Source organism: Gekko japonicus, unplaced genomic scaffold (assembly GCF_001447785.1).
Source record: "Gekko japonicus isolate JY-2015 unplaced genomic scaffold, Gekko_japonicus_V1.1 scaffold1194, whole genome shotgun sequence".
NCBI lineage: Eukaryota > Metazoa > Chordata > Lepidosauria > Squamata > Gekkonidae > Gekko > Gekko japonicus.
Window position 1 is genome coordinate 174726 of NW_015168683.1, and position 21695 is coordinate 196420.

The window sequence follows — 21695 nt, forward strand, 5'->3', positions numbered from 1 at the left end:
TGAGTTAGCACAAATTTACAAATGGCCCTCACAATGACTTCAATTGTGCATCCCTAATTTTTGAGATGGGAGAACCAAAGAGGAGCAGAGTAAAGCATACCTGATAGAAGCTGTAGCAGAATCGTATATAGAGTTTCAGACAGAAACAGATTCTGATTTTGAAACACTGTGAAATTAACCTTTAGTATTGAATATGTTTGTTGTCAAATTCCTAATCTGTTTCAATAATAATGTTCCAACCAAACGAGAAACAACCGTGCAGGCAGAACAGAGCAAACATTCAACATATTGGTAGAAATAGTTTTTATAATTATTTTACATTATCATAATTCAGGTTCCCAGATTTCTACTAAGGATTTTGCAGAGTGACTATTAAATTACTAGTAGCCTATTAAAAAGATATCACTGACTATATGTGAAGTCTTCCCAGTATGAATTGCATTTGAGTTGCCAGATATTTATTTATTTATTTAATTTCATTTATACTCCGCCCTCCCCGCATGCGGGCTCAGGGCGGCTTACACAGGCACAAAAGTGCGATAAAAATACAAGAAGTTAAAACAATTAAGGCACAAGTGCAGTAAAAATCAACAGTTAAAACAGTTTAGGCAAAAATGCACATCTCACAGGATACATAATGACTACAATACTTACTCCCTATTGCATATCCCAATGGGGTCAAAAAAAGGCGGGGATGCCATGGGCCACGGTATTTCAGCTGGCCAGTCAGCCCGATGGGGCGGAACTGCTCTGCAGTCGCACGGTGGTGGTAGTGGTGGCGGCGGCTCCTACTCAAAAGCCTGGTGGAAGAGCTCCATCTTGCAGGCCCTGCGGAACTGTACCAGGTCCCACAGGGCCCTGATCTCCTCCGGGAGCTCATTCCACCTGGTAGGAGCCGCCACCGAAAAGGACCTAGCCCTTGTGGCCACAAGCCTGGCCTCCTTGGGGCCCAGGGTCACTAGGCGGTGTTGTGACCCTGACTGAAGTGCTCTTTGGGGCCTGTGTGGGGAAAGGCGGTCCCTCAGGTATGCCGGACCCTGGCCATGTAGGGCTTTAAAGGTAAGCACCAGCACTCTGAAGCGAATCCCCACCCTCCCTTTTTACTAAGAGTTCAAAATGAAGAGTTCCAAACTGGGTAACATTTTATACTATTACCTGGGGCAGACATCCTGCACATATGGAAAATGTGCTGCTGATTTAAGCCTAGCTTTTGTTATTGCCACAGATAAAAGCTTAAGCTCACAAATAACAAAGCAAATGCTATGAAAGTGTTGTTTTTAAGGCTTCACAAAACTACAGCCATGCCTAGGGGGGCGGGAGGGAAGCTGTGCAACCCGTAAGTTTCTCTGAGCAAATGTTTGAATGTTAATATCTCATTTTACATTCTGCATCAATTTAGAAGTTTATGAGGAAATAATGTTCAACTTGTAATAGATGCCAGTAGTATGACCTAGACAAACTTATATTCCAAGTCAAGTCATTACAAATTCCATCAGCATCACTTAAAGACAATTGTATTTTCTTAGTCCTATAATGCAAAAAAAGGAGAACTAAAAGTTGCCTAAAGAACTAATCAGGGCTATTTTGGGGCAAGAACGCATAGGAACAGAGTTCCGGCTGGCTCCCAAGTTGGCCACGCCCAGCAGGAACTCATTAGCATAATAGGCCACACCCAACAGCAGAAACTCATTAGGATTGGCTACATTAGGGGTGTGTGGCCTAACATGCAAAGGAGTTCCTGCTACAAAAAAAGCCCTAGGTTTTGACAACAAACAAGGTAAACAGAATAACAAGCAAAATGTGGGTGTGGCTGGATAACCACACTTCTGGTAACATGGGGGTGCGGCCTAATGTGCTAATGAGCTGTGCTGTCAGGGGTGTGGCCCAATATGCTAATGAGTTCCTGTTGTTGGGTGTGGCCTATTATGCTAATGAGTTCCAGCTGGGCTTTTTCTACAAAAAGAGCCCTGGAACTAATAATAACTGTTTTAAGAGAAACATTTCTAACTAAAATGTATTCATTTACTCCACTTATATTCTGCCCCAATAGGGACCCAAAGTGCCTTACATCATTCTCCTGTCCTCCATCTTATGCTGAACATAGGTCATAATCAGTAGAAGGATACAAGAGTAGAATTCATTTACTGCTGAAAGGCTGGTAATTTCTACAGTAGATGCCATGGGAAATTTCTGTACTGATTTGCAAAAGCTCTTATTTTTGTACCTGCAAACAGAATATTGAACATACATGTATATGAACAAGAGAGACAAACAGTAAAAGCCAAGGCAACATACTGAAAAACCTTTAGCAAGTGTTTTAAAATGTTTTTACAACTTGTAACTTTTACAAATTCTTTGAAATCTGTTACCTCTTTGATTACTCTTTTAAGTAAATGTATAAAGTTTAGATTTACTGTTGACCTCAAAGAACTGCATCAACATTAGCCTAACTAATTTCAACAGAACTTTTTATAATTATCTCTCTTTCTGTTGGCTAATGTCTAGAGAAAAGATTTAGCTCTCTATCCAATGGCTAGCTAAAACCATAGAATCTACCATAAGAATGTTTTCAGTAAAATGTTAAGTACTTTGTATATGTATATTTTCACATATTTCCAAACCAGTCTCATCACGCAAGATTTTGCAGATCCATTTTGTAACATTTTAATTAACATAGTCGGAGGTCTTATACATTCATAGTCACACATCAGCTTTCCTTGCTTCTTCTGTAACCCATAGTCCCCTAGAATGTGAGCCCACTAATTCTCTGGATTTCCATAGGCAAAACGCACAAGTCCCTGAATGCATGTTACAGCTGAAGTGTGACTCCATTGCTGTCTGGCACTTTTGCTTTCTGGCACTGAAAAAACAGACAGGATGGATGAAAAAGCTTCAGAGTTAACCCAGCCATTTCTCAGTTCTTCTGCAACCTTGCAAGTGAAAATAACGATCTTCCTAAATATGAATTCATGCTTCATGTATTTGAAATATTTTCCCTAAAAGCACTAATACTTGTTACTGCATAATACAAATAACAAGGATTTTTACTCACATCGTACACGATGTGCTAGTACAACTTGACATTTAAGGTGTCAGAGTGCATATTCCACTATTTATGCACTTATAACGAGCATACTGAAGTATGACTAAGTGCTGCAAGTATTCTTCCACAACTTAGTAATCAGAATATTGTTTCTACTTTCTATCTAATTCCAATCATTTCCAGCCTATCAATTACAGTTGCTGAACTCTGAGCCAAATGGTCAACCTTCTTTCTATTAAACTGTGCCACAGAGGAGTCTAACATCTCTGATACCTTTTCTGTGCATGGGTAGGGAATGAGGGGAAAACAAAGTATATGTCAGCAACAATAATTTAGTGTGCAGCCAGGGATATCAGATACTGGAATGTCCTTACCAAGAACTCTCTCCTAAAAGTCAGGGTCTCTCTCTTGAAAGTCCCTGATGGGATATGGGGAAAGAGCTACCATTACAAATGATCAAACTCCACAAGTAAAACCTGAAAATCACCTAATTTTGTTTAAAATATACTCATTTTTAAATGAATCAGTTCTCTCATTAAGCATAACTGAGCTGTGAGTCTTCAAGCTTAGGTTAATTAACTATGCATATGCTTGTGTGAAGCTGACCTGAAAGTGGTTTTAGATGTTAATAAAGAAGCACCATCAGCCAAACACCTGCTTATTCCTATTTGGATGGCATACTTCTTCTAATGTTTAAGGGGAATTTGCATAACAATGACAGCACCAGGTATAATAACTAAAGCCTCCACATTTCTGCTGTGTAAACGGAAGATTTGTATTCACTTACCGTGAAGCTTCCTTCTCGGTGGTCCAGAGTGGGGCAGTCCTTGACTCCTTACTCCTGGGAAAGCACCTCCCCCTTCCATAGGCAGGGCCGGCAAACTTTGATCCCAGAGGGGAGGGGCTTATCCTCTGATCCCCAGTCATACCGAAAGCCACCTCCGAGCTGCTGTAAATACACTTAAAAAATAACTCCTTCCCCCTCAGACAACCAGGGAATACCATCACAGCCACGGGCTTAAACAAATACAAACCAGTATTTTAACCATTAGAGAAAAGAAACAGCAACAGTCCGCCACATTTTACCGCCGCCTTCCCAGCGGGGTCCGAGGCGTTCCTCTCGACGCTGTGACCGCCTGGGGGCCTCCCAGGACTGCCAGCGCCGGATTCATTGTAAATCGAGGCCTGCAGCTCTCGAATATATTTTAGGGCTGGAAAGTAAATACTTTCTACCATTGCCCTTTAGGTCTCCGCTTCTTCTGACCTTCCAGTGTCTTCTGGGATCTTCGTGCTCTTCAGAGCACAGCCAGCACATCCTGCTCAGAAGGCAGGGCCGGTAAGACTGGGGATCAGAGGATAAGCCCCTCCCCTCTGGGATCAAAGTTTGCCGGCCCTGCCTATGGAAGGGGGAGGTGCTTTCCCAGGAGTAAGGAGTCAAGGACTGCCCCACTCCTGGACCACCGGAGAATTCCCCTTTACATTACCAACACCAACTAAATGCAGAACTTCTACACCTGGCTGGCGTATCTTGCTCAAATTTACTTTTGACTTGAGAACTGAAACCTGTCATCTGAAAACTGATGGTCCAGTAGATATATGAAAATTTGTAAGTCAACGTCCTAAGAAAGAATGGAAGCCACATGGTCTTAATGTGGACTTAGTGAAAGAATTCACCCTCATATACATAATATCTCATTAATCAATTATGAACTTGAAAATTCTGCCACTAGACTCAAACTTTGGTCTGCTGCCTCAGACCAACATGGCTACCCCACCCGAGGAGGCTAGGGGAGCCGATTTTTCCATCATGTGGTATATGTATTCTGTTTCTACTTATTGATCTGTTTTTAATGGTTTTAATGTTGTTTTAAACCAAGAATTTTGTTATCATTCTGTTGTAAGCTGCCCTGAGCCCTACCTGTAGGGAAGAGGAACCTAGCAAATCTAATTTAATTAAAAGTAATAATAATAAATATCTTTATAGTAAGCTACATGGTACTGCCATTCAATATTACAAGAGACAAGGTTCACTTCCCACTAAAGCTGTATTGATTGTTGACAGTAGGGATGGGCACAAACCTAATGAACCGAGCACAAAATGTCCCCCAAAATGGCCAGTTTGGATCCCCCTTTCTGCCAACCACGGCAAACTGTGACTTGGAGAAAGGGGGATCACCAGGAAGGGTTAAATGGTTGGCGGGCAGCCATTTAGCCTGTCCATTTCACTTCCCCCTGCTTCGAATCGTGGGTGTTAAATTGACAGGTTTAATGGCTTGCAGCCATTTAAACCTAACAGCTGACAGGTGGACGCACCTTGCTGTTAGGTTTAAATGGCTGGCACCCATTTCAACGGTTCGTTTCGCTTCCCCCCGCTTCCAAGCTGTTATGTTTAAATGACCCAAGCAGATGAACTGGACAAAAGTCTGGGAAATGTTAGGGAAGGCACCTTCCCCAAACATCGGTTTGGGGGCTCCATTCTGGGCCAAGTGCTTGTCAAAGTTTGCTCATGAACCAGTTTGTGCCCATTCCTAGTTGACAGATACTTGACCCATTAAAGTTATGAAAGCCAAGTGAAGCAGATTCAGCAAAATAGCAGAGGTTTTGCCACAGGTGAAAAGTATTTGAATGCTTTGACACATCACAGTTAAGTGACAAGACTAAATATAATATAATCCTGTCATAAAATATAATCTTATTGTGTCAGGTCAAATATTTGAATAACTCACCATACCAGTTAACAAACTATATTAGCTTCTGGAAAATACACATTGCCCTATTCACACAAAATGGTGACTGCACGTATCATGGGTATTGCAATCTCCCTTCACACATAGTTTGAGTACCAAAAGTGTAAGGATCAAAAAGGGCAAATTTCTGCTGTTCATCTAAATCTACTCAAGAAATTTCAATAGACAAGGTCCTAGCAAGACAGGGCTAGGGGGAGTTCATGCTGCTAGGAAGTAATAGTCCAGAGTCAATAAGCAGCAGCAGAATTACTATAAAATATATTATATTACATTGCCCTGGTATTCTACTGAGGTATTCTAACATACAGTTCACTGATGATTAGTCTGAATTTTATATAATTACACTTCAGTCTATGTTTTCTGAATCTTATGGCCCCTTGACCCTGCTGTTAGCTTTTTTTCTTTCCACATTTCCCTATGAAATATCTAAACAGTAAGGATCCATTCACTGCATCGGAAGAAGTATGCTCTAGTACACAAAACCTTATGCCAGAATACAATTTTCTTAGTGTTTAACAAGACTTGTTCATTTTTACAGAAGTGTAGAAGAGCACTGCATCGAAGTGCGATAGAACTGCAAAAGATCCATATTGCTGTTGTTATTTGATTGCCTTTGGGAAAAAGAGAGAGAATGCATGGGTGATTTGGGCTACATTACCATGTTCTAATTAAGGGATTTAACACATTCCTGATGTTTGTCTGGAGTTCCATTGAGTCTTTTCCATTCTAGCATTTTTCCAAACCTGACTCATAAAGAGTACTCAGTGAAAAGTTAGTAGAAATGAACGAAAAGGCACAGTTGAACATAAAAAGCAAGCAATGATAGTGAACGAACATGGAAAAAACTCACAAAGAAAATGTCAAGAGGAATTAAGCTTTTTCTTATTTTGAAGAGCAAATCTGGCTCTCAACAACATTGGGGTGGGGTCCTCTGCCTATGCACTGGGGCTTTTTTGGTACTAAATTAACTCCAATAAAGTAACTAGCATCAACACATAAGTCACTTTTGGGATAGGAAAACATAATTTACTAAGACCATGATCCAGTTACCGGTAAGTTAAACATTTTAAGGTCCCAGTGATTTCACTGGGAGAGCTAAACGTGAACTTACATAGTATTTAATATCAATAGGATTTAAATGTGCTTTAAGTTGGATTGTAACTTACAATTATCACTCATCAATCAATAATTCTCAGTGTTGCCAAATCTATGGATTCTTAAATCTGGTGATAGGAGCCACGGAGAGACAAGACAGATCATTCTACAGACCTGAGAAAAGCCCCAAGTTTGCAGAAAAATCTGAAATCTTAAAAAAAATTACACTGGGGGGGTTAGCCTTCCCCACAAATAATAGAAGCAGTGGTTGTAACTTTAAGCAACAAATACCCTAGGTGCCCAATGCTAGACAACCACAAAAGTATTGCCAGCCTTCAAGCCTTGATTTCTGTCAGTAAAAGGCAGGGGAAGGGTCTTTTCGAGGGCTATTCTGACCTTTGAGGGAGGACTCATTGGGGTCAGGCAACCACTGGTCAATTTGCTACCACATGACCTGCATGACTCACCCAGGCTCAGATGCTTGCTATTGTTCAACAGCAGCTGCCTTACAAAAGGCAGTGGGATGCCACAGTTAGTATTTCAGACTAGGACATGGGAGACCCAGGTTTCAATCACCATACAAGCTTGCTGGGTGACTTTGGGCCGGTCACAAACTCTCAGCCTAAACTACCCGACAGGGTTGTTATGATGATAAAATGGAGGAGAGGAGAATGATGTAATCAGCTCTGGGTCCCCACTGTTGAGAAAAGCTGGGTATAAATGAAGTAGATAAATATAGTTCCAGGTAGATAAATACAACTGAAGATGGGGGCAGATAAAAGTTAGATGAGAAGGAGAAAAGGAAGCATGGAAAGGTGAGGTTATGGGGGCTGCCCACTGGCGGACCTCCTAAGGGGAGTTCCCACTGTGGTCTATCTGGCCGAGATATAAGGCTTGCCACACTGCATGTGGCCTCAGTCAGTCTCAGGGTCTTGCCTGCCCACCCTCCCTTTAGTTTATGCTTGTGTAACGTGCATGTCTTGTCAGGCTGTTCTTTGTTGTTGGGTCTTTTTCTATCACAACTGCATTGGCGTTATCAGCATGGGGCTGGATCCATTTGGGGGGAAAGGTGGTCTGTATGCCATTTTCCCCAAATTTGGGGGATCCCCTTAGGGGATTTTGGGGTGAGGGTTTCAAGGGACATGCCAGCTTCGGAGTTGTCAGGGCACCCTCACTTTCAAGTGGCAAGGGAAACTACATAGTAGCCAGTTTGGAGTAGTGGTTAAGTGCAAGAACTCTAATCTGGGAGAATCGGGTTTGATTCCCCACTCCTCCACTTGCACCTGCTGGATGACCTTGGGCAAGCCATAGTTCTGACAAGAGCTGTCCTTGAAAAAGAGCAGTTTCTGTCAGAGCTCTCTCAGCCCCACCTACCTCACAGGGTGTCTGTTGTGTGGAGGGGAAGGGAAAGGAGTTTGTAAGCCGCTCTGAGACTCCTTTGGGTAGTGAAGGGTGTGGTATAAATCCAATCTCCTCCTCCTCCTCCTCCTCCTCCTCCTCTTCCTCCTCTTCTTCTTCTTCTACCATCCATGTGGAATCCAGTATCCTGCCATCCCCTGGTTACACCCCCAGCAGGCAGGCTGGGGGTGGGACTTTTCATTAGCCAGCATGCAGACCGGCTGAAGTCTGGATCCATTTGCCCCATGCTGTGCCAAGGCTCATGCAGCTGCTGTAACCAATAAAGCTGTCCCCATTTTCATCCAGAAAGTTGTATGTTGTCTTATTGCATATCAGTGGGATGTCGGTGGTGTTTTGCTGTCTCCTCGCCTCTTCAGTGCTGGGTTCCCAAATGACATACAATGGATGGAAACGGGCTTTGGCTCAGAGCACATATTTGCATACAGAAGGATCCATTTCCACGCACAGCTTCTCCAGGAAAAGAATGTCACACAGCAGGCAAAGGGGAAAACTGCTTAAGAACCTAGAGAGTTGCTGCCAGTCAGATAATGTAATGCTTGGGAATCAACGACCTGGCTGAGTATATGGCAGCTTTGTATGACCTTATGTGAAAAGTAGTAAATTCAAAGTAATTTCATGAGTACAGGCATTCATGAAAGCCCTCATTTTAATTTCTGAACCAACAAACACTAAATAGCATTTCTATATTGTTGCATCTTTATTCTTTCACAATGTCTCATATAGTCTAGAGAATTTAAAAATGTTTATGTAAATTTTACCTACCGTTTTATCTCATCCTTGCTGATGTCAAGGAAGTATTTCAACAAAAGAAACTCTGCCCCACAAGACAGCAATATAAAGGTATCTATATAATAAAACTGTGCTGATCGGATAGGCTTATGAAACATCTCCTTGCCCTGAAATTAAAAATGCATAGCTAACATCATATGTTGTACAATTTTCAGTTAGAAAACATATTGATTCACTGTTGCCCTGCTTACAACATCCTAACACGTAATATCATCTGCTAAATTGACTTTCTGACTAAACAAAATTTCTCTCAGCTACAAATCTCAGTTCACCCTAAATTCTTCTTGAGTGCTTTAACATTCTTAATATCATAATTATTTCTAAAACACAGCCCTAAGAGATTAATTAATGACAGATGAGCCTGACCCCTGGTGTAATTAACTTGTTTAACCTCAGCCCATTTGGAGCTAAGAGCATGTCACATTTCGGATGATGTCATTCAGAGCCCAATGGGGTCTAGAAGTTTCCCTACCCTGCAGGATTCTCCTCTGACGAATGTACCCTGCCGAGTGAGGAAGATGTTTTCCAGCATCCCAGTCCTCAGGCTTCAGAACACTTAGATGCTCTTTGATTGCTACCATGCCCTATGAGAAGCATCAGTACCAACAATGGACTAAGAAACACATTAAAAACTACTTCTCACATTTCCCAGTAGTACTGCAGAAACATCGTGGCCTTAGCCTGAGGTCTCTCTATTACCAGTCATCCTCCCCACCCTGCCAGAGTAAGCTTTGGAAAAAGAGGGGGGAAAGCTTTGGAAAAAGAGAGGAAAGGTGTTGATTGGATGTCACTGAATCCCTAGCAGGGCAGTCAAGAACCATGTTGGGGGGGGGGGGGCTGCTCAGCAGCCATTCAGAGCAGCTGAATGAAATGATGCTTAGCTTATAAAAGGCTTAAATGAATTACAAGGAGCACAAGGTTCAGCACCGTCACTGAATCAAAACTGTTGACAGACCCTTGAAATGTTTTACTAAGAGGCTGATGGGTATTACATCCCATTATATAATCATAATACATGTAATTAGTGGGTTATTTAGGTACACGTGGCATATAGAACAGTAGCCAAAATCTATGTAACCAGCATGAGCTATTTATTACCAGACATAAAGCAGGCTCTGCATTGCTGACTGACCATATCCTTAGAGTTCTGTCTTCAGAAGATGAAACAAGCCAGTTCTTGTCATGGCTCCAGCCCACTGAATTAACAGCGCCATCATGCCCTAATAAACAAAACAAAAATGTACCAGGTAGGGGAGAAGATCTATTGGAGATTTGATAAATCATGAGGGGTTTTTTTTTAATCTACAAACAACCCTTTTCACCAGAGATATTTTTAAAAAGTGTGTGTTACAAACAAACTTCAAGAAGTCAGATTAAAATTAGTCAGTGCCATTATAGATTTATTTTCCACTAACCACAAAGGAGAAGAGTTCTATGCTATTAACTTGCTAATAATTTTTCTTCTTTCTACTGTGGTCTATTAAAGGAGGAGCAGCATCCCTGTCAAAATTGGTCTGCTTCCTTAGTGTCAAAATCGTCAAGTTATACAAATGAACTATCAGGAGGAGGAGAGGAGGAGGTTGGATTTATATCTCGCCCTTCAATACCTAAAGGAGTCTCAGAGCAGTTTACAATCCCTTCCCCTTCCCCTCCCCCTAGTCAGTTGAGGTAGGTGGGGCTGAGAGAGCTCTCTTGAAAACTGCCCTTGAGAGAACAGCTCTGAATGAACTTGTAACTGACCTGGGGTCATACAAGCAGCTGCATGTGAAGGAATAGGGAATCAAACCGATTCGCCCAGATTAGAGTATGCGCTCTTAACCACTACACCAAACTAGAGGGTGATCAATTAGAGAGATTGCTCACAGAGCAGGAAGGGCAAAGAGGAGATTCACGGGCACTTATCAGGGGATCATTTTTTTAAAATGATATATAATTTCACTCCCAGTTTGAATTCCTCTCTATTAGCAAAGATATCCTTTTAATAGCTGCATCCTTTATTTATATAGTTTACATCAGAGGTCTGCAATGTAGTGCCTGTGCATGGCTTACCTGGTGCCTGCCAAGTGTTTTCAGAAAGTGGGTGGGGCCAGGTGAGGCTCAACACAACAGGACATTGGCTACTGAAAATATCCCATCCAAGTACTAACAAGGGCTGACTCTGCTTAGCTTTCCAAGATCTGGCTGGCCTGGACCATCCAGGTAGGGCATTGTGTGGATGCACAAAAATGTTCTTGGAAGCTGCCCTGAGCCTGCCTAGCGGGGAGGGCGGGGTAAAAGTGAAACAAACAAATAAATAAATAAAATAAAACAAACAAACAAAACCCCTGCACCACTCAGCTGCCAAAGCAATAATCTCCAGGTTGAAGCAACCTGCTTCTACTCACTTGCCTTACATGGCAACAGCTGTTTTGACTCTGTTCCACCTAGTCAGTTGTAATCCACCTTAATCAACAGATTCTCTGTTGTTTGCTGCCTCCAGCAACTTGTAAGAAGTGCTGGCCATTTGGGAAGTGTTTAGTTAATATATTTTATACCACTTTTCCAAATATTCTCATTGTAGTTAGAAAAATTTATTTCATTTACCAGCTGCCTGCAACTGTCTTGCAGTATCTAGTAATAGATATGAATGTTTTCATGGCTTTTGTGACCCATCTTTAAGTTTTTGTTACTATTTGCAATGTAGGTAAAATGCCTGTGATCACCTGGTACGTCACTGCTCCTGCCATTTGGGAGATACTCAGGATTCTCATTAGAAGTAGCCACTTGAGTGGGAAATCTATGAAAATTAGAGATCCCTCACTGTGCAAGCAGGAGTGCTTTCAATTCGTTCAAGGGCTCCTTGGAATTAAACAGTAAGGGGTTTTCCCCTTTTAGTTTTAACTTGTCTAGATCCTTACTTTTGGTTTTAACTTGTCTAGGTATGGTTTTAACTTGTCTAGATCAGCAACCCAAGCAATATCAAGTGATATCTGAAAATGCTGTAAGGGTGATATCTGAAGATGCTGTAAGCCAGAGGCCGTGAGCGATATCTGAAGATGCTGTAAGCCAGAGGCCTGCTTTTGCTCTCTAATCTCACAGTAAGAGCTGACTGAAATACTTTGAACACACTGTAATAATGCATGTATTTTGACCCAATATTACATTTTCTATTGCTAGCTGGTATGGAATTTTAACCAAATTAGCATATTATACAAAGATTTGTTTTCTTACACACCAGATTTTATGTTTTGCTCTGTTTGCAGAACCTTGCCTTTTTGAAAAGATAAACTATTTCACCCTGGTTATACACAAATCCTGCCCTAGACTCCCATTAGTCTCTGTTTCTGTGATATTGAACAATATTCCTTAGCAGAGTGTACAGTGAGGCTGAAAAACCACTGAACTGAGTAAGAAAGAGGTTCTTAGGCTTTTAGTTCCTGTTTGTTTTACCCATATTTCTTTGAATACCTGTTTATATTTATGTAGTAAAGTGATGGCAGCTACCCTGAGCACAATGACAGTATAGAAACTGGTTAGCTTGCTGCTGTGCTTGTAAGTTAAAAATCAGCCCACAACTGGGTCAGAGTCTGAAGACCAAGTTGGTTCAGTTTATTTCCCTGGCTCCCTGACAGGGTATAAAAGATAACAAAGCAAGAAGTAGAGGATTTTGAAGAATTCCTCTTTTTCAGCATATTGATTCTATAAAGGTCTTTTCAGGAAGGATATCAGATTTGTCTGATGGTGTTTCTGGAAGCTATTTGAAAACTATTAGGGCACATCCCTCTTTCATTATTGTAAGAAGTGATTACAACACAGCAAAGACAGGCCTTTAAACTAGTCTGCTATGATTATTCAAACATCTTCACCTTTTTAGCCTGCAAACAAAGTCCAGAAATGTATGAATTCTTACCTACTGTAAATCCTGGGCTGCTTAGCAACAACAGCAACTCTTTCTTCAAAGCCCAGTGTTGTGTTGTCAATATTTATTTATTACATATATGTTTTTATGAATCTTTTCCAAGTTATGGCATAATAAACATGCATGTATTTGCACAATGTTTCAGTCAACTTCCTTTGATAATTCTTGCACTGTAGAATTCAAAGTACTTAGGACCAAAGTAAAATGTTACTCTTTTTTAGACATTACATTTGTTTAAAGAGTGAATGTCCAGGTTCTGCACATGCAGCTGTAGAAAGGGGGAAACAACCCCTGGCACCATTTCAGATGGTGTAAATGGCATTGGGGGAGAAGGCAGGACCCCCTATGTCACAGTCCTGAACCAAATAAGGCTATTCCTCATTTTAAAATAGACATTCCCTGCAGCTGCAGTGTGGCTTCAGAGAGCATAAGCCAGGTCCAGGAAACCCTGGACTTGACTTTTTAAAAAATGTAATGTCTAGTTTGGTCCTCAGTAACCAGCCATATTGTTGGTGTTAAATAAACTTAGTAGTCCTAGCTTGTACTCACACTTTTGTAAGAAGTGTATTTAGTCCTACCTTGTACTAACACTTATACTACATTTTTATATCAAGTGCAGAAACCCCATATTCCAGTACAATGCTTATGGAAAGCTCCACACAGCCCTTTGAATCTCAGCAGGTATGTTTAAAATCATGCACTCCAATCAACCTAGAGGGCAACACACATGCAGAAACAGGTTTCCTGAGTGTATACATTCCTAGCTGGATAGAGGCCCACAGGTACTAATGGGCACCAAATGCACGTTTGCCCTTCCCAGTCCAACATCCAGGGCTGTGTGCATTAGTAGCCCCTTTAACAGACCTGAAATCCCATCGCTCAGCTGTTCGGGAGGCGAAGCAAGGGAGCTGGGCTCAATCATCCTCACTCCCCTTCCCTCATCAATAGGACTGCCAACCTCCAGGGGGCACCTGGAGATCTCCCCACTATTACAATTGATCTCCAGATGATCAAGATTGGCTCCCCCTGGAGAAAATCGCTGCTTTGGAGGGTGGACTCTATGGCATTATACTCTTCTGAGGTCCTTCCCCAAACCCTCCCCTCCCCAGGCTTCACCCCCAAAATCTCCAGGTATTTTGCAACCCAGAGCACAGGGCCACCTGGCTGCTTGGTGGTAATTGGATTTTGTAATCAGGAAGACTAGCCTTTGCTGATGAAATTACATTGACAGATCTAGGTGGGTTCCTGGCTTGGTAAGCCCCTGTGGCAATGGGTAGGCATGCAGATGGCCCATCAGTTACTCAGCCATAAGTCTTTGTTATTTTGAAATCCTTCTAGTCTATGCTAAATTCTCTACTGAATAAACTTACTCTGGTTTATAACTCGTTTGTATTGTTGTAACTGACAAGAAACCTATACAGTCATATCACCATGGAATTCCATATCGTTTCACAGCTCAATGCAAATGATAATTAAAACATCCACCTTAAAATTTCCTCCAAACATAAATATTTGGAAAATAATATGTTAAGATAATATCACCCCATAAATTTTGCCCTTTTTATCATGTTTGATTCAACAGCTATAGCAGCAATGAAATAATAAGCTCACAACAAGAAACACAACCACCAATTGCAAATATTATGTTTATAACTCAGTTGGAGTTCTCATCAGCAAACAGTTCGGGAAGAAATGAATATCTGTTTATTCTAAGAGACAGGCCTTATATAAGAATTAATGTTCACAGTTTATACAACTGAAAAATTAACTATCCAAATTAGTGCTTAATTTAAATGGTATAAAGTGTGAACAAATTCAATACTGAAAAACTCGACATAACATCCTATTTTCATAACTTTGTAGATTATATTTGGAAATATGAAACAATAAGAAATTTAAAGGTCTTAGTATGCCCCCTACTGTACATCCAAGTGTATTTTAAATTAGAAATTCTATCTATTGCTAAGCTACAGCCATCTACCTGAGAAGTAGATGGTTGTATCAGGTGTCCTGGCATTCTTGTACAAGACACAAACACAGTAAATCAGTGAAAACTAAGCAAAGAGTGGTGAGATTCAAAGCAAAAAAAAAAAAGCATACCACTTGTATTTGGTAACTTACCTTTTTCTTCAGGTGAACACTCACAAACTACATGAATTCTCAAAGATAACACTTGATCCACCCACTACATGCAGAGGAGGAGGACCCTGCTGGGCTCAATAAAGCCAATTAACTCCCTCACCACCCCACGCAAAGTACTGATGAGACCACTGAACACATGTGAACAGAAGGCCCTGAACAGATGCGTTGGATCATGTTTTTGTATCAAGTTAACAAAATTTTATTTGACCAGATACATTTGTGTAAAAATAAGCTGTCATGTTTAAATCCAACATCTAGTTACCTTTGCTTAAGTGCGTTTTAATAAACAAAGCTGACACAAATCAACAATTAGACAGTGTATTGCTCTGTATGAATACCGAAGAATTCCAAGGAGTTAGGGGCTTAAAATGCAAAATGTCATTCTAGATCAGCTGCTTCCAGAGGAAGAATATAGAAAGATAGCTAAGAATGATAAAGACGAGAAGTAATTTACCTGAATAAACAGTTGGTGTTCCTTTAAGGTTTGAGCTGAATGCCAGCAAAGTTTTGTCAGCTAAGCCACAAGCCAACAACTCTCCATCTCCTATAAAGGTAATTCATACAGGAACTAAATTCAATAATTTTCAATTATAAATATACTACAAGACAAACTACACTGCACTTACATATTCTGCACTCAAGGTTATACTTTAAATTGGACAATAAAAGTAAAGGTTCCCTTGCTCGAAAGCCAGTCGAATCCGACTCTAGAGTTGCGGTGCTCATCTCCGTTTCAAAGCCGAAGAGCCAGCGCTGTCCGAAGACATTTCCATGGTCATGTGGCTGGCATGACTAAACACCGAGACGCACGGAACGCTGTTACCTTCCCACTGAAGTGGTACCTATTTATCTACTTGCAATTTCTTGCTTTCAAACTGCTATGTTGGCAGGAGCTGGAACTAGAGATGGGAGCTCACTCCATCATGCGGCACACTCGGGTCTCGAATTGCTGAACTACCAACCTTCCACAGCCTGCAGTTCAGCATCTTAACCACTTGAGCCACCGCAGCTCCAAATTGGACAATACTGATTTAAAAAACCAATGTTAAAAAAACAACAATGTTGGTATTTTTTAGCCAGAAATATTGTGTGAAAAAGGGGTCAACACATTAAAAAATATGTGTTACTGAATATGGATGATGCAAATCCTGTAAATAGGAAGGAAAGTAGTTTAAAGTCTTCATCATAGACCGATACAGAACATATTGGCTCAGTTCAGACATGTAATACCATGGTTGATGTTAACTAGGGTTAGCTTGCACAGTCAGGATTTAGATGCCCACTCAAATCCTGGTTTGCCTTGTCAAGTGCTGATTTTAATACCTTTTCTGTGTACTCTGGGAGGAGCTTGTCTGGGAACAAAGCAGGATTGAGCCAGGGGAAGTGAAGCTGTGGTAAAGTGGTAAAGTATTTGCTTTTCATTGCAGAGGGTCCCAGGTTCAATCCCCAGCATCTCCGCTTTAAAAGATCTGGTAGCAAGTAATATGTAAGACCTCTGCCCGAGACCCCTGGAGAGCTCCTGTCAGTCAGAGGAAACAATGGTCTGACTCTGTATAAGGCAGCCCTAGGTTTTCAGGTATCTGAATGTGTATATCAAACAAAGCCACAGTTAAAATTAACTCTGGATAATAGTTAAATTTCATATCCCGGCTTCAGATTCTAGTTTGACAGACCCTAACAAGCCACAGTTACTGGAGTAATGCTGTTCAGTCCCACAGTCGAGTCCAACTCTTCACGACCCCATGGACCACATCACGCCAGGCCCTCCGGTTTTCTGTCGTGCTCCGGAGTTTACTTAATTGCTTAATGGAGTGACCACCATTCGTATAATAACACTAGTCACAGTTTAATTAAGCCGGGGTGGCCAAACTTGCTTAACGTAACAGCCACACAGAATAAATGTCAGCTGTCTGAGAGCTGCAAGACCTGAACAAATATCACACACGTTTTTATTAACGTTAAGTTAGACCGCATGTGGCTCCCGAGCTGCAGTTTGGCCACCCCTGAATTAAACCATGAGTGATGTCTGAACTTTTTACCTAATAAGCCCATAAACAAAAGCAAAACATTACTGTTTTAAAAATAGAACTAGCAGTAAAGCCCGTTGTGAAAGCAATACAACGGGATCTAGAAAGAGGCTCTGAGGGAGTTCTCTGGCTTTGGGCAAACAGTGTCAATTTGCTGTGGTGACCTCAGCAGGGTATAATGACAGAGTCCACTGTTTTCTCCAGAGGAACTGATCTCTGCTACCTGAAGAGCAGTTGTAATTGTGAGTGATCTGTAGCCCTCACCTGGAGATTGGCAGCAATTGTTACCCAGGACAAAGTGGCTTGTTTGGAGGGTGTAGTCTATGGCATTCTACCTGTCTGAGGTCCCACCCCTCTGCAAACCCCACCCTCTCCAGGCTCCACCCCTCAAATCCCCAGGAATTTGTCAGCATGCAGTTGGCAACCCCATCTCCTTCCCAGCTAACCATCAACCTACTATTATCTGCCCCTTTGACTTCAGCTGACTTCTGCCCTCCCTTCTGCAGAGCAGTTGTAATTCTGAGTGCTCTCCAGCCCTCACCTGGAGATTGGCAACAATGGTTCCCTATGTGGGACTGACTGGTTTGGAGGGTGGAGTCTATGGCAGTGTACCTGTCTGAGGTCCCACCCCTCCTCAAACCTCACCCTCTTCAGGCTCCATCCCTCAAATCTCCAGGAATTTCCCATCTGGAGTTGGCAACCCTATCAGGACTGGCCCCAATGTGTTTTCTCCCAAAGGCCAAAGTAGGTGACAGGACCAAGCTTAGTTGCCTACCAACAGGCACTGAGGGGAAAGTAGGGTTGCCAGCTCTAAGGAGGGAAATACCTGGAGGTTTGGGGGGTGGATTCTGTAGAGGGCAGCATTGGGCAGGGGGGGCGGAAGGACTCAGCAGGTATAATGTCATAGGGTCTACCCTCCAAAGCAGCCATTTTCTCCAGGGGAAACTGATCTCTGTCATCTGGAAATCAATTGTAGCAGTGGGAGATCTCCAGGTCCCACCTGGAGTTTGGCAACCCTAGGGGAAAGTGTGCTGCACAGCAGGGGGTTGAAGAGAATGGTTTGATGGGTGCTGGGCCAAGATTGGCAACAATAGTTCCCCAGGAGCAAATAGCTGGGTTGGAGGGTGGAGTCTATGGCACTGTAACCTGTCTGAGGTCCCCATCTCCCCAGGCAGCTTTTAAAACATGATCCTGGGACCTACACTCCACCAGACATTCTAACTGCCTTGTGGGGGGGGGAGTATGAGGTGTGGAATGGAGTGAAGTCCAATCAGCTTCCATATGCAAAAGACCTTGAAGGTTCCATATGCAACTGACATTCCAACTGCCTTGCGGGGAGGGGGGTGAGTTTGAGGTGTGGAATGCAGTGAAGTCCAATCAGCTTCCATATGCAAAAGACCTTGAAACACTGGGCGGGACTGCACAAAGCAGCCAGTCAACCCAGCCAGCGTCTTCTGACTGACAGTTCAAGCGTCCATACACTAAAGGAGTGCATTTTAGAACTTTGGCACCCACTATTCAATTATATATAAGGAGAGATATACTCAATGTATTCAAAGGAAAGTGGATCTGGAATGTTTACTACTTTTACTGTAACTGTTTCAGTAGTTTGTAATTGATTATCACCATTCTCTATACTAATGATCTTGGCGATATATAAATCTGTATCAGATCAATATAGTAGCTACACTTGAATAGTGATCTCGGTTGTTTACATAACAACAACTGAAAATTTTATGAGGAGCCTATGTCAACTTCAGAACACTATTTAAGACAGAGCCCATAAGTTTACTAAGTAATATTTTGAGAGGCAGCTGACCTCCTTCTCCCAAGTATCCTGAAGTTAATTCATAAATGAGATCCACAGCTACAGCCAAGATTTGCACAAAAACAGGCCTGGCTAAGGACAGGAAAGGACTGATTGTAATTGTCAGGGGGAAATGAATGAACTGTTCCTATTCTTCTTGGAAGAAAAAAGCAAAAGGATTAATCACAGAAGTTCTTGCCCCCAAGCGGCCTTAAAATGCATTTCTATATTTCCATATATCATTAGAGAAGATATGCCATAAATTCTCTCATTTGAACCAACGGGTTCTTCTTTGAATTCCCTCCACTGAGATTATTCACAGAGGGACATGTCTACAGAAGAGAAAGCGGGAAACATGAACTAAGGAAGATATGCAATGTGTGCTGCCTGAGCAATAATCTGTCCAGAGCTCCACTCATTATGCAATCCTGATTTAAATATGATGCTCGGGAAGGAACATGTACCCATGGTGTCTGATACCCAATTTAACTGGTCCATCAGTATTCGCACTGTTAGCACACCAGTGAGGTCCCCATCCACATCACAGACCCCTGGAGTGCTTACAATACACAAACTGGTGAACTGATCCAAATCTGAACAAGGAATTTTGCTAGTCACTGCACTGGCTGCCTAACAGCTGCTGGCTTCAATTGAAGGTACTATCACATACAAAGCTCTGTATGGCCTTGGACCACATTTGCAGGGCTTCCTCTATCCTATGTTCAGCATCTTCTGCAGGTGCCACCATGCAAACAACTAGATCAACAATAGCCTGCACACATGCATTCTCTGTTGCAGACCTCACCTTGTGGAATGGCATGCCTGATGGGGTCAGGAAGGCTCCCTTCCTTCTGGCATTCCACAAACTATGCAAAACTGAATTATTCAGAAAGGCTTTTTTACACAGCTCAAATACTTTGGCCACCAAATGAGAAGGGAGCACTCACTGGAGAAGACCCTGATGCTGGGAAAGATTGAACGTCAAAGAAGATGGGGACGGCAAAGGATGAGATGGTTAGACAGTGTCATAGATGCAACGAACATGAAATTGAGCAAACTTCAGAGGACGGTGGAAGACAGGAGGGCCTGGCGTGATCTGGTCCATGGGGTCACAAAGAGTTGGACTCGACTGTGCGACTGAACAACAACAAAAATAGGGTTGTATTGTAACAAAATGGTTTGGAAGGATGCTTTGGTAAAGGGACTGTAGTTTATACCACTACAAACAGGATATACTATTAGTTTGCTGCACGTATTACCCTGTTGACATTTCAGTGTTTTTCACTTACATAATACCATTTTTCTTCATTATATCTAAACTCTATATTATGCCTGATATGCTATGCTCACTCATTTGGTTATCCTAGTACACTGTTCATTCGATGCCTGTTCATATTGATTGACCTAAACTGTGCTTATCAGATGTCTCTTCATATGGAATAGTTTTAGGTGGGTAGTGTTAAGTCGCTCGCTTAACAAAGAAGTCGGAGAGTGATTCAGCAAGAACACAGCTTTATGCTTCAACTTGAACACAACTCCAACACGGATCAACATCTGATAGCCAGAACAGAACAGTTCAGCTTTTACATTGCAGTTGTCCTGCTTTTAAACTCTCCCGGCTAATGTAGCCACACCCACTGTACAAATACCAACCAATACGGTTGTTCAGATAAGGACCAATCACGGACATTCCCGCTCAGGGAGCTTGCTGTAAGGTGATTGGCTAGGTGCTTCCTGGGCTAGCAATGCGATTGCATGGATTTGGATCCTAGCCCACGATGAAGCTCAACATGGTAAGTCAATTAAATGTTTCACATACATCATGCATTCAATGGCTGCTATTGAATACATTACAGGTAGCTGTGTTGGTCTGCAGTAGAAGAACAAGATTAGAGCACAGTAGCACCTTACAGACCAACAACACGTCCAGAGTACAAGCTTTCAAGAAGCAAAGCATGAGATAAAATACTTGATGAGGGAGCTTTGACTCCAAGCTTAGACCCTGGAAATCTTATTGGTCTTTAAGGTGCAATGGGACTCAGATCTTGCTGTCTGCATGGAATATTGTTGATATAGTGTGGAATCTGCTGGGGAAACTATAAACACAGTAAAATAAATAAACAAACAAACAAACAAATAAATAAATAAATAAATGACCCTAGTTTCCTACTGAGCCCTGCATGAATTGGCTTTTAACATTTGAAAGGTATCAGCAGCTAACTCACAATGCAAAGAGAAATGTGTTTTACAATACCTGAGTACTGAATACAACATACAGAAGTTGGTTTATCAGCTACAGTAATATGCCTCTCAGATCTGGTTGGAGGAGAATGTGCCAATGGATACTCGTCTTTGTTTCTTCTTCAACAATAAAGCAATAGTATAGAAAATGTGAAAGGATAAAAGAACAGATAATACTTGCTAAAACTGACATTTCCTTTAGAAATAAAAGGAAAGTAAATATTTTCCCCGAAAGTTATATGTGCTTGAAATAAAATGGCATTGGCGGTTTCCAATGATATTGTGATATTGTAGGACACTACAAGTATGTGCTCCTTTGTTGGAGAGTTTTATTTTATTTTATTTTAGCTTTCTGCATTCTATTTAGCTTATTCTTATCTTAGCCTTAGCTAAATTTAGTTTTCAGTTTTCTACCTTTGTTTTTCTATTTTTCTTTCTCAGTTTCAGTGCCAAAGTCTCCTTTCCCTCCCTTGTTTGGTTGTGTCTG

General features: G+C 41.7%; 1 protein-coding gene across 1 annotated transcript in view; it reads right to left on the reverse strand.

Moving 5' to 3' along the window:
- The window catches only part of WDR27 (WD repeat domain 27), a 147300-nt gene that overhangs the window by 92648 nt on the left and 32957 nt on the right, over positions 1-21695 (reverse strand). Inside the window, exons 16-20 of the mRNA XM_015415401.1 lie at positions 21222-21325; positions 15588-15677; positions 10192-10313; positions 9067-9200; positions 2127-2224 (exon numbers count right to left, since the gene is read on the reverse strand). Of these exons, the coding sequence (XP_015270887.1) occupies positions 2127-2224; positions 9067-9200; positions 10192-10313; positions 15588-15677; positions 21222-21325 (548 nt within the window). The remainder of the gene's footprint in view (positions 1-2126; positions 2225-9066; positions 9201-10191; positions 10314-15587; positions 15678-21221; positions 21326-21695) is intronic.